At 40.8% G+C, this 13618-nt stretch overlaps 1 protein-coding gene across 1 annotated transcript; it reads right to left on the bottom strand.

The window, feature by feature from the left end:
* Positions 1-617: 617 nt before the first annotated feature.
* cd44b (CD44 molecule (IN blood group) b) lies at positions 618-13394 on the bottom strand. The gene is made up of 8 exons (XM_085779621.1): positions 12971-13394; positions 5172-5337; positions 4627-4760; positions 4453-4500; positions 3011-3436; positions 2247-2324; positions 1995-2073; positions 618-1783 (listed from the first exon to the last, which is right to left on the bottom strand). Exons 1-8 carry the CDS (start codon positions 13032-13034, stop codon positions 1570-1572), a joined length of 1209 nt encoding a protein of 402 aa, XP_085635747.1. The 5' UTR covers positions 13035-13394; the 3' UTR covers positions 618-1569.
* Positions 13395-13618: the final 224 nt, after the last annotated feature.

Raw genomic sequence — 13618 nt, 5'->3', positions numbered from 1 at the left:
CAGGAAAAAACAACGGAACAGGTCAGGAACAAAAAAACAAAACAAAACAAAATCTCTTTACAATTGCTGTATATAAATCAGCTTAAAACAGAAAGAAATTAGCTGTCACACTGGGAATAATATTGATATGACACAATGCGTGATACATTTCACCAATGACAAGGTCATTTTGTTTACATGTGTGCTTGATGGGCACATTGAAGCCTGGGAAAGCAAACAAGCTTCAGTCAACATGTGTTTACAGCAAATATGCCCCCCATTATCATAAGTGATATTTAGTTCTTTATAAATTAAGCTGCTGTCTCACAAATCTCATGTTAAAAAAAGACCAATCTGCTCTTTTTTCTTCTTCTCGTTATTTAACCTCTTATTTAATATACACACTGTGTATATATAGTATGACATCATTATTATATATCATCCTGCTCTATCCTCAGGATAATATCAGGGACTTCATATCATCATATTCCCAACTCCATGTAAATGTATAGAATGTAAACTGATGTCAGTGGTGCATGAACCAACAGTTTGGGATGCTATACATTAAGCTGATTCATACAATATTCACTCCACTTTGACGACTGCAAAATCCATTTGCAATTGTTTACCTCAGTGGTTCTGTTGCTAATTAAATAACTCTCAAAAGTGACACATTCCTGTATTTAAAAGGGATATAAAGCCCTTTCCTGCCAGAAAAGAAACAATAGAACAAATAGCACTGGCAGCTATTGCTAAGGCATTTCCAAAACATATACTTTATATACAGAGCTCAAGAAAAAGGGACTCAAAGCTGCATAAATTAAGGAAATTACATCCCCAGCTTTCTTGAAAATGGAAAACGAAAAACTCCAGTCCACAGGCAATGTCTGAAATATACACAAGGTTACAACAATAAGCAAACAAATAATTATAAAATGAAACACATGGAAAACACCGGAAGCTGTTTGTTTAAAATTCTTTTTTTTCTTCTATGTTGTATCTCAAAGAAAATAGACCAGTTTTCATTGTCCTATTTAGGCTGATTGGGCCCTACATTTTTAGGATTCACCAATTCTATTAAAAAGTGAAAAATCTGTATTCAATATGTTCTTCACAAATTACAACCTCAACGCCCACCCGCCCGACCCCCCACCCCCTCCCTTTTAAACCCATGCCTCTCCAGCCCCATCATCAACAAAGCCTAATAGCTCACAAACACAAAGAACTGACACAAAAAACCTCATTCACATGTACACTCATACACGCACCCTGCTATGCATGTACGCATGATACCCTACCATGCATGACCCCCCCCATTCAGTCCTAACTAACCTGGCATACCAGACAAACACAATGCTGCACATGTTGGTTTGAAAGACCCTGGTCCCACTGAGAGGCAACAGCTTCACACACCAGGAAAACATTATCTGTCCAAGTATCACACACATAGACCGCTCCTCAGCCTCCATTCATTCCTGACCACCAAAGCAGTTTATAACCCCAGTGTTAAGAGCCAGCACCCCAGCCTTCCTACGTCTCCTCATTGTATCCCGCCTGCCTTCACCTTCACCCATACTCTGCCCTCCCCTCTCACGGCAGCTGTTCTTTATCTGGTGACTCCTCTAGCGTGATGACGGTGAACTCCTCTGTGTTGCCGTTCTCCTGGATCTTCTCCTTGGTCATGAGGGTCACCATCTCCTGCTCTCTCTCCTGGGCGTGGGAGCTGGATGCTGATGCTGCCGCCCCGTTCCCCTCACCTCCATCTATGGATGTGATCATCAGGGTCTGCCGTTGGCCGCACAAGCTGCAAAAAAGCACATTCAGGCACAGTTTATTTATTATTGATTTTTTTTTTCTCCATCCCCTAGTGTGCAGCAAAATATGTGAAAGTTGGAACTGTAACTATTGCCCACTGTGTGCAGTATGAAGGTGGGTGTTCATGTCCAAAAGCATGTTACATGACAACTTTATTAGTGCAAAAGAGTAACAAAAGGAAGTAGCAATAGAGGAAATACCTTTTCCTTTTGGCAACAGCTGCACATACAAGAAGAACTGCAGCAACGGCCACAATCACTCCAACGATTACCAGCCAGTCTGAAGGGAGAAATGACAAAATAAAAGTCATGAGCTGACAGTATAAAGCTTAGTCAGTAAAAAAGTAAAGAAAAATCACTCTTGATCAACCATGGGGCTGAAGGGGGAGTGTGTGCTTTTCTTATTCCACTGTAATCACTTTCAATGATTACAGGAGGTATGTGACCGCTTACTTGATGAATCGCCTTGTTGATCAGAGTCAGATCCCTCAGGGCCAAGAACCCGTCCTTTGCCATTAGCTGGTTGTGGAGCTGCATGTCAATAAGACAAAAGGTACATATTTACTCTCAAATACATATCATTCACTGACACATTGGAATATAAGAAGGTTTAAGACCTAAATCTAGGTTAAATAATTCAATATATTCCTGACTGTGTCTTTATGATAATACTAATAATTTGATTTATGGACATTCTTTTAAACATGGGATGTGTTTGTTTAATACACTTGGTTATTCTTCCTGTACCACAAAAGAAAAAAAAAAAAAAAAATCATCTAGTCCTGTTTTGTAACAAATCCACTCCACAGCTCAAACTAACACAAGAGGGCGTCCTATGTTCTTCAAGTTACTTCAGTCCTGCCAAACCTGTTGAATCAGGATGTGACACACTAAAACCAATTCAACTTTTTTTTTCTGTTTTCCACTATATCATTAGTATATTTATATACAAGCAGATACGATATTTTCAATATAATGTTCTCTGGAAGTTATGGAGATGAACCAGCACTTATTCTCTTTGACAGGCTCCACAATAAAATGAATATATTTTTGCACCACTTTTGTGTGTTATTGTATAGCTATTATACAGGATTACATTACACTGGCAGATGTTGTTATTCATGTAAAATCCTGCATGGAATTCAGTAAGTCAGTTATTATGTTAAGGGTTGATTTTTTTGTTTTTTTGTTTTTGTTATGGCATGAATTTTTCTTACGGTCTGCTGGGGAATCTACTCCCTCCTGCGGCTCAACTTCAGTGGGAGGTTGTGTTTCCGCCGGCTCTCCAACAGGGGCCGTTGGAGAGGCTTTGTCTTTGTCCTCCTCAGAGGAAGGTGGCATCATCCCAGATCCAGTGGGCTGGTCAAACTCTGTGACAGTGGACACCACACTGGTTTTCTCACCCCCTCCGAGTGGGATTTCATCATTGGCAAGTGTAGTAGCCTTTGGATTCTCTGCACTCATTTCTGTGGGCTTATTGGTTAGGGTGAATTCTTTTTCCAAAGAACCATCTTCAGCAGGTGTTACTGAGTTGTCTCCATCGTCATTACCAGATGCATCCGAGGGTGGTGTTTTTGGAGTGGGCTCTGGCTTTGCCTCGCCCTCTGCCACTGTTGGATCCTGAGGCGATGGTGCAGGCTCAGCTGATTGGAGAATAGAGAGGGGCACACGTGGTTACAAACACTCATCATTTGACCGGTCTTGTCAGAAAAAGAGGAAACTTTTAGTAAAATGGCAGCATCTATTCATATAATTTAGAATAGTTATTATTCAAAGTGTTACAAAGCCTGACCCTTAGACTCATTTTCACTTACACAAATTAAGTCAAAATTTATATTGCTATGACAAACAACATAAATGCCATACATACTGTATTTACATATGAACCACAGCGTGACATTAGCTGTAGCTGGTAGATGAACACAAAATGAGTCAGATCCTGTTTGTTAGTCTTGGTGTTTATCTGTGCTCTGGGTTTTGAACACAAATTATTATGCTTAGCATTCCATGGTATCATCAACAGTGATATTTGTTTTACTACACGGTGTGATTTCTGTCTTCAGTTTGGTGTGACATCCCAATGTTATCCTGTGCCATGTGAGATGCAATTTCAGTCTGTAGCATTTTTTTTCATACTAATAACCTGCAATGAGCTGATTTAATATGATCCCACCAAGAAATGAACAGTCTTGGCTTTACAGGGGGAAACCCTGTGGTTTGGAAACTGATCCTTCATTAGCACTTCAGGCGGTCGTAAAAGTAACCTCACCCAGCTGTTTTCTAGTTGAAGTGGATAATTTGGGTTAACTGCATATCCCACCTTGCATCGCCAGGAGCTGAAAGGATGTTGGTGTCGACTTCAGTTATGAGATCATTTAGCAACAAGACTGAGGTGATGTCAAGGAGGTTTCGTTCTGTTGTTACTCATATCAGTGTTTGTGCATCCTGTGGCTTGGATTTCATTTTTCTCCCATGTCAGTTCCATGACCTACATAATCAACTGTGTTTAATAACCTGGAAATTCAGCATGTCTTTTAAAATGCTGACCAACTGTAAATTCAGAGAAACAAAGTGTGCTGCTGTTAATTAATCTGTGTAAAGCTTTGGTTGCCAAATATGCACAAAATAAGCCAAGGGTGAATGGGCATATTGTACTGACCTGGTGCATCTGACACAAATTCTTCCTCACAGTTCTTCTCAAGCCCAGCTAGAATGTGCATGGGGGAACAGGAAAAAGATGTTACCAAAAGTGAATAACAGGTCTTTGACATATTTGAATATCAGCAGAAAGGATTGCACACATGTGTAACAGACTATTTCTTGTGGTAATCACCTTTTTCATCGTAGCAGAGGGCATCATTTTCATCACTTGATCGAAGATAAATGAACCCAACAGAGGCATTGGCACAGTTAACATGTTCCGTGTGTCTGAGGATGGCAACGCTCCCATTGTTCATCCAGCCGTGCCTGAACAGGAACAACAATGTTATTATTAAAAGATGTATTTTGGCACAATTTGGATACATGTTGTCAATGTAGAATGTAATCTGTCACCAAGCAGACATGTCTAAACCCATTGCATCATACCAAGAACTGAAGTACTGCACAATGTTCAGAAAAGGCAAACACAGTTGAGGAACAGATGGTAACTTCCTTTATTAAATTTTTTTTTTCTTCATTCCTACCACATGACAAACGTAATGTATCCTTCATGTAAAACAGAAAGACTTTCTTCCTCTTTTCTGGTCTCCACAAAATGTGATCATGATAACCCAGGAAACTTAAAGTTGCACAACAGAGTAGTGAGTAAAATGGCACTGTGGCCTCATAACTATAACTATATTTTTGTAGTTATAAGACAAAAGCTGGTGGTTTCACCTGCAGGTTTCCATGCCCTTTTCATAGGCTTCCACCGCTTGTTCTGGACTTGCCAACGTGCTCCCGAGCTGCTCACACACCTTTTCAGCCATGGAAAAGTTCAGGGAGTGACGTTCTTCTCCCTCGACCAGATATACCCCCGCATAGCTGCAGCCCCGAGAACTCACTGCAGAGAGAGAGAGAAATAGAAAAATTACAACTGGTTAAGTGTTGTTCAAGGATCACTCTTTTTTTCCACTATAACAGATTAAATAATAAGTCCAAATACTTCAGTGATAGGGAGCTCTCTGAATATTTAGGTGCAATGGAAAATTGTTTTGATTCATTAGAGAACAATATAACTTAATATAAAAACAACCAAGCTCTTGAAATAAATAAATAAAATACATGTAAAATCAAAATGTCATGGCACCCCGACCCCAACAGCCCACAGCCACATTCATAACAGGCTGAGAAAGAGCTTAGCTTTAAGAGCCATGTTTCATTTGGCTGCACACCACAGAATGGAGAATTCAGACGCTTTGGGAACATGGTGGGAAATGAGTTTTGATTTAAGTAATACACAGTGGAATCAATATGAAACAGCTGAGGATTCATTCAATAGTTGTAAAAGAGGAGCTTTTTAAGCTTGTTCTGAAAAAAATAGAGATCGACAGTGTTCTGTGTTTTCTTAAACCTTCTTTTTTCCTGTTAGGGGAAGAAAAAAAAAGCAGTTTCTTACTCAACTCAATTATCATATCTTTCAGTCAGGAGATTCAGTCGCTGATTTCTCTGCAACATTGCGATGGTGCACGACACGTGAACGCTTATCACAACCATATAATGTACAATCAGTAAAAATCTAAGTTTATGCATGCGTGGTGTGTTGTGTGTCGATATTCAAGTGTGAGTCATGAGATGTTTGTTCTAATGAGCTTTCTGGGAGAGAAGAATCATGGGACAGGCAGCATACCCATCCAGTGTTTGGCCCTCAGGCCTTTCTACAGTAAGATATTCATTTCAGTATTTCATGTATTTTGTGTAAACATATTGTGTATATGTCTGTACGCTGTTCTCTACACTCTCTGACACCCTCTTCAGAAAGACAGAGGTTTAATCCAAATATTATGCAGGGAAAAAATTTCACTGACAGTGGTGTTTTATGGCAGTAAACATCCACAGTGCACAGTTTACTTGGCCAACAAGTAAGAAGCCAACGGAGCTTACTGAACGAACTGACACACCTATGTAGAATTAAAACACACAACGCATAGCACTCCTCAGATGCTAGAGTAGCTCTTTCTAGGGTATGCCATATTAAAATGAGTCAGTTGTCACTATTGTCTCTACATCAGGACCCTATACTTTATGATTGTTTGCCAATAATCAAAACTATTTTTTAAACAAAAAATCACGTCAAATCTATAGATTATTAAAAGCAAAACAAAACATCATGTACAGATATGCAGCTCACGTCATTGATTTAGCCACAAGTTAACACCCCACCCATAAACATCGGCACTGGTTTCAATAAGCAAGAATTTGGTTTCAGCTGGGGTTTTCCTGTGAGCATTTGCATTAGCAATGAAGAGCAAAGACACCACCTGGAAGGAAACTTGTGACAAAACTATAGGGGACACACAACTGCCACAAATGATTTTCTGCAAGTGACTTCACCATGGTTCCCCTTTCCACAGAAGCTTCAGTGTAAGAAACTTTCGATGGAAGTACATTAAAAGCAAAGCTTAATTATGTAAATTAAATTACAAATAAAATTCATTATCAACATCTGCAATCTGAGTATTTTGAGTATTTGATCAGAAAGCTGATCATTTTATGTTGAAAATAGACTGAGACTCAGAAAATATATAAGTGCAGTGAATTGTACAGTTTTTATATTCTGAAATGAAATGAAATAAAAAAGAATCCTTTATCAACGCAAACACCATTGACAACCACATTAAATTTGCACATGCAGAGGAAATAACAAAACCTACATCTGCACTATCTGTTTTCTGTTTGTTTGAATACGCTACCATGGTGGTAGATAGAGGTGTTTAAAGTGTGAAAGTCACTCAACAGCGCAACTTCAGACTTGTAGAGGAAGATCACGCAAGACACACAGCGTCTCTCTCTGACAGCTGAGCTTCCTGCAGTCAGGTCGTCAAAGTTGCACATAAAATTGATAAACAGACATCTAACCCTCAGCCACACCTAATGCTGCAAAGAACAAAGATAAACACAGATCCATCAGATAAAAGATTCCACACTGACTGTGAGAATATTTGTGTAAATATTTATTAGTGTTCAACTTATTCATCATTTACAAATTGACAAATCGTTCAGTTAGACCTCTCAGGCTGCATATTGAAGTTGACTTCATTGCATCACACAAACTCTTCAATGTTGTGACAAAAAACAAACAAAAAAACAACAACACTGATGCACAGTGAAAGGTTTCATACATGCATCATCAGGTGCTGCAAGGACAACCCCACCTCTGAAGTCTCTGTAATATTTTGGCTATGATTACCTCCTTATTAAGGAAGGATTATTTCTATAAGACTAGATATGATAAAAGGGGGGGATTTAGATTTTCCACTGGATGCCATGAGCAAACAGAGCACAAGTAGCAGCAGGAAGATGAACTCTCTGCTGTTAGTGGCAGCTGGGCAACAAGAGACAGTGCCAGCACTTGTTCTGCGAGGCAGTTTCAGTTCTTTGTTATCTCTCCCTCTCCTTCTCTCTCTCTTTCTCTCTCACACACACTTGCACACATATACCTGAAAGAACCCCAGACACATGCTGCCACATGGCACAGTGTCCCTGAAAGTAAAGGGGTGAAAAAACAAGACGACTGTCCTGGCCTTGCAAACCTGCCCAGAGAGATCAAACAGCTTACCATCAGTAAGCTGAAAAGGCGGCTGACATGAATCTGAGGCATCATCATTAGTATGCAGAGGGAACAGCCAAGGGTGTCTTTATACAGTCCAGAGGCCTGCTATGCCAAGGCACTGACTCTCCCAAAGGCTCCATTGTCACCTAATAGAGTTGAAACCAAGGAAACTGCAAAGTCTGAGCGTAAAGAACCTGAGAGAAAGAGGGCTCTAACACTGCGTCTTGCCAAAACCTCCAGCCGCTCGGACTCTTACTTCACTTTCCCCTCTCTCTTTTTGTCTTGTTTTCTCTCATTACTCTTTGTTTGTTTTTTCCATGCCAGCAATAAAGTACAAATTACCCCCTGCACGCAGGTGCTCTCAGACACTACAGGACAGAGCATGGAGTACAGCAAGAGAGCAAACATGTATATGCTCGGTATCCTGATGTCATAACGACTTACACAATCTTGTCTTTCTTCGAGACACCTTGCCGAAAATATTCTCACGTTTTCTGTAAATATCATGAGTGCGTGATCTGATGCTCGAACAGATCATCTACTGTATATTCTCTCACTACTACAGCAAAATGCCTTTGGCCATGGTTCCTCAGCTGGTTTGGAGCGAGACTGTGTTAACGTCGCTCTCACAATGTGTAGCAGTGTCCTCCATCGTCACACATGTGAAACAGTGAAGTTGTTCCACCAGCTGGCACCTCCCCTGGTCACAACTTTGGTCCACTGAGTCAGTAGGGACAGATGAAATGAGATCTGATGCACATGTATTTGCGCACCCACACACACACACACACACTCTACCAACATTACCTGAAGGTCACAAGGACTCCTCTGACTATCTGATCTCTTTCTAACGTGCTGTTGCCTTTCACAACTTCTGTTTTCCCAACACCTCCACCCATTACACACACTGCTGACAAACAACTCAAAGAGAACAGGAAGGTGCGTTTGTTTTAGCCTTTCAGCAATTCAATCGATAACCGTTGAGTCTATTAAAAAAACCCTCAACTTCCTAAATTGTGTCAGATGGCACGCTATAATGTTTCTTGCAATACGTCAACTGGCTGATTTTGCAAAACACAATTTACAAAGCAAAGAAGTAGTTTACTGTTGTAGACCTATCTCCCATGTTGTTGCTCTTCATATATAAGTTTTAATGTTCTGTATGACAATTTTAAACACTGCGAAAATGTTTGAGGCATTCTTTTCTGTTATTGAGAAGAAGGATGTTACCCTTGCTTAGCAAAAAAATACTGAAAACAGATATAATCAACTTTAGCTCTCTCCAAATGAAAAATAAAATATTCACAGGCACAATTAAATAAAATTAGACGTAAATATGGCATTTTGGACCTTGCCAAGCAACTGTTTTCCTCTGCTTGCAGTTTCTATGCTAATAGCTAAGCTAATCAGCTGGGGCTCTATAGCAACCAGGGATGGGATCGTATTGTTGTTTTGCATTTATTGCGCTCATTATCACCTAACCTATGATAAAAACTTAACCTTTCTCTGGTGTCCGGGTCACCAGTGACCCGTTTTCAGGTTTTAAATGCATACAAGTACCACATAAATTTGTTTATAGCATCAAGGCTTTTTGGCTTTGTCAGGAACCACAATTTAAACAAAATAAAACTTTTTTTTTTTCACAAAATTCTAAAATACTCTGGTTAAAATTATGACATTTGTGGTGTTAAGGTCAATTTTGACCCGGTTATAACGATAAGAACAATAATGAGAGTTCAAACTGAAAGCATAAGTTCAAAACCTACCTTTTCATGGATAAGGAAGTCTAACAATGTAACCAAGAGATGAGAAACAAATGGGATGATAAATAATTGTTTTAGTGTGTTTTACAGCTGATTTAAGACTCATGTCAAAACTGACCCTAACACCATAGATGGTAGCAGAAAGCTGACAAAAGGAAAGGTTCAATTGAAGCCAAGGGGTATACTGACAAAAAAGGCCCAGGGGCCCTCACCAAAAAATAATGAAACCAAAATTTTCATGGATAAGGAAGCCTAACAATATAACCAAGAGAAGAAAAACAAATTGGATGAAAAAAAAAAGTTTTTAGTGTATTTTACAGCTGATTTAAAACACGGGTCAAAACTGACCCGAACACCATAGATGGCAGTAGAAAGCTAACACAAGATGAAGGTTAAACAATGCATCATTATTTGTATGTTTTATAATGTTTTGTTGTCAAGGCTGTTGCTAGCCTATGAGACAGAGTCAATGTCAGAACCAATGACGCTTGCCTGTGTCATAGTAAGCGTCATTGGTTATGAGTCGATGCCGGTACCACATGCTAATGGTTAGCTATCACTGCTGTTGAGAGATTCTTCTTTTGCAAGATACCCAGAAAATAAAATGCAGCGATTGTGGCTTGCATGGTATTAAAAGGTGTCCCCTGTAGGTGTGCTAACCTATGTTGTACATAGCCTACATGTAAGTGCATGGGGATGAAGTTTAAGTAGACTTTACAGTTTGGAAGAGTTTAACATAAACCTAGTTAGAAATGCCTCATGCTATAGAGGATGTTTGTACATTACAGAGCTCTTTCTGAGGAGTTTCCACAGGAACACAAAGTCTTTAGTGTGTAGCCTATGAGGAAGGAAAACAGACAGGAGGAAGTACGTGTAGACCACAGACCTTACAAAATATTGTTAGAAAGTATAGGTTTAACAGCACACAAAGACAAAGACAGGCTTGCCCTGGAACCTGAGGACCCCTTAACCATTTAAGACAAGTTAGTTCAATCAGTGTCAAAGGCACTGGGTAAAGTAGAGAAAATAAGAAGACGAGGTTATATAATGAAGCATACTGTAAATGCAGGGATATTCAGCTTCTGGTGGTTGGTTTGTAAAGAAGGTAAGCTACAGTGATCGAGGAAGCAAACACGTGTCTGAGAGTCTCAGGTGGCAGGAGATGGTACTCAGAGGCTGTAACAGGCACAAGCCTTCTTTGTTAGGGCCCTGTACCAGTCCACAGGGCCCCTGACCACCCCTCACCTTGAAACATGACACGGGCACATGCAGGAGGGGTCGTTAATGCCAAGAAGGCAAATACAGCCACATTTGCAGGAAATCCAGTGGTAAGATTGGAAGTGCAGGCATTTAAGTTTACAAGTCCATGTGTGTGTGTGTGTATTAGAGAGAGAGAGAGAGAGAGAGAGACTGATCCATTACAGAGAAACAGCAGGACTCATAAATATGGTCTTTATCTATCTCCCCTCTGTCCATATGGAAACTCAAAAATACCACTAAGCTTAAACATCAAATTAAGTTTGACTGATGTTTGGATGTGCTCAAAGCCGCATATCTTCCTGACATTCACATTCACATCATCAGACCATCAGTGTTTCATTATCTAACTTTGTGTTAGTGACAGGAAATTGACAAATAATGACATTTGGAAGGTCTTTCAGATTGGTGATAAGTCTCTCATTGCTGACTGAATTATTGAAAGGAAGTAATACATTTGAATTATTCTACATTGGAGTTTTATTACATTCCTCCCAGAGGTCATACAATTACATATCAATTTAAATGGATGAAATTTAGCTAATTAAGTACCAGGAAATATATATATATATATATATATATATATATAATAATCTGAATCCCTTCAGGACATGTTCAGAGGCAACTAGAGATACCAGATACCAAATGTGTTCATAATTTTTTTTTCTAGACATTTCATTGACCCATTCATGCCATGCCATAAGCTGCTGCCGGTAGGCATCCAGAAACCATTGTAAAAGCCCTCCATAAATCTCATCTTGGTTTACATGGATGTCTGGCCTGGCCACAAGTCCATGAGTCCGGCTCTTAATGATGTGCTTAAGGTGAAACGCAGCCACAGGTTTAAGGTTCAAAGACGACGTCTAGACCAAGACGAGCAGTAACCACTGCGGGACACTTCTCACCAGACACCAATTACCCTTGACACTCACAGAGGTACAGGCATCTGTGGATATCCACCCCCCACCCTCCTCTACCCACATACAGTGCATATATAAGATATTTAGTTGGACTCTTATTTGCCTTTAAATACCGGTCAGATTTACAGCCTGATGCTGATTGTTCTTCGGTGCAGTGTGAGCAGGAGCCTTTGTGAACATCCCCACCACCACCTCTTGAGGGAATGAGCCAGACAAATCCCTAGACCTGTTTGATTCAGAGGCAACTTCACCTCCAGAGATATATATCGCTCCGAGCAACAAATCCAATCAAAACCGTACAGACAGCACATGTGAGACAGAGACAAAGAGAAAAGAGGGAGACATTGAAGGGGGGTAAAGCGATTGCTGAACATCCTTTGTGTGAGAGAATAAAGCATTAAGCGTGGCAGCACAGACTCCAGCTGTAGCAGTAAAAGCAATACAACCCTCTGTTTCTGCTTTTACACTCAAAACAACAAGTGATTCTGAAAGATACACTGATCACATCCCCCCCCAAAAAAAATCCAGTTAAATAAGCTTCACTTCCCAGAGTGCGAATGCATGTGAGACACAGAGTGAGCGAGAGCGCTTGTCTCCTTTGTGTCTGTCAGGAGTCTCAGTCTGCCAGACGTAAGCCTGTCTGTGCTGGTGTAGCACACGCTCTCTTACCGGCATCCACTCCTCCATTCTACAAGCAGCAGCAGAAGCAGCAGCAGAGTACAGCCTCTTTTTTTCTCCCCCCAATGTCTTGTTTTTACATGAACACTCAAATTCTCAACTAGGCTCAAGATGGAGATAAAAAAAACAACAACAAAAAAAGCAACAACAAACCCAGACAATGCTGTCTTGTTCTCAAATCTGATGACAAAGGAGGATAGCCAGACAGTCAGCCAGGCACAATTTAGGCTTAGAATAAGGTATAAAAAATAAAATAAAATCCACAAACAAAGAGCCATCCGCTGGGCGAAGGCAGAGTCCTCTCACCTTTAAGCTCTGACCTGGAGGAGGCCAGTAATCCAAAGGTGACCCCCAAGAGAAGCGTCCACATCCTGGGCAAAGCGTCTGGCAGTGGCTGGGTGAGTATCTGGTGGTAAAGGTGTGTAACAGTTCTCCTGTGGTCCTGTCTTCCCTCTGCCAGGAGTGACGGGTGGTGTGGGTGTGTGTGTGCGCGTGAGTATTTGCGTGCAAGTGTGTGTGTGTGTGTGTGTGTGTGAAAGGGAGAGAGTGAATGAGTGAGAGAGCAAAAAAAAATTAGAGAGAGAGAGGGAGACAGAGTAAGAGAGAGAGAGAAAGAAAAACTGGTACTGTGGAGGGAGTTGCGGTGAGTGTCTGGTGGCTGCTCGAGCTGACTCAGACTTTGCTCCAACTTTTCTATTCTGCCTGAGAGACACAGAGGCTAGTGGCACACATGTAGGAGGGGTAGAGTGGTTCATGTGAGCACACACCCTTCTGCCTCTCCCACACTTTGCCCCACCTCTCCTCCCGCCCCACCTCACACAAAACCCCCCCACCCCCCCCTCCCACTCACCACCTCTCTGTCCTCTCCTTTCTGCTTGCACTAAGAAGGCAAGAGAAGAAGGTATGATAAGAAGAAGGTGATCTCTCTCTCTCTCTCTCTGTCTGCCTGTCCCC

The sequence above is a fragment of the Trachurus japonicus genome, chromosome 6 (assembly GCF_045865225.1).
Source record: "Trachurus japonicus isolate A0001 chromosome 6, Traja_1.0".
NCBI classification, from domain to species: domain Eukaryota; kingdom Metazoa; phylum Chordata; class Actinopteri; order Carangiformes; family Carangidae; genus Trachurus; species Trachurus japonicus.
Note: the sequence above shows the minus strand (reverse complement) of the source record. Positions and strands in the feature narration are given on the sequence as shown.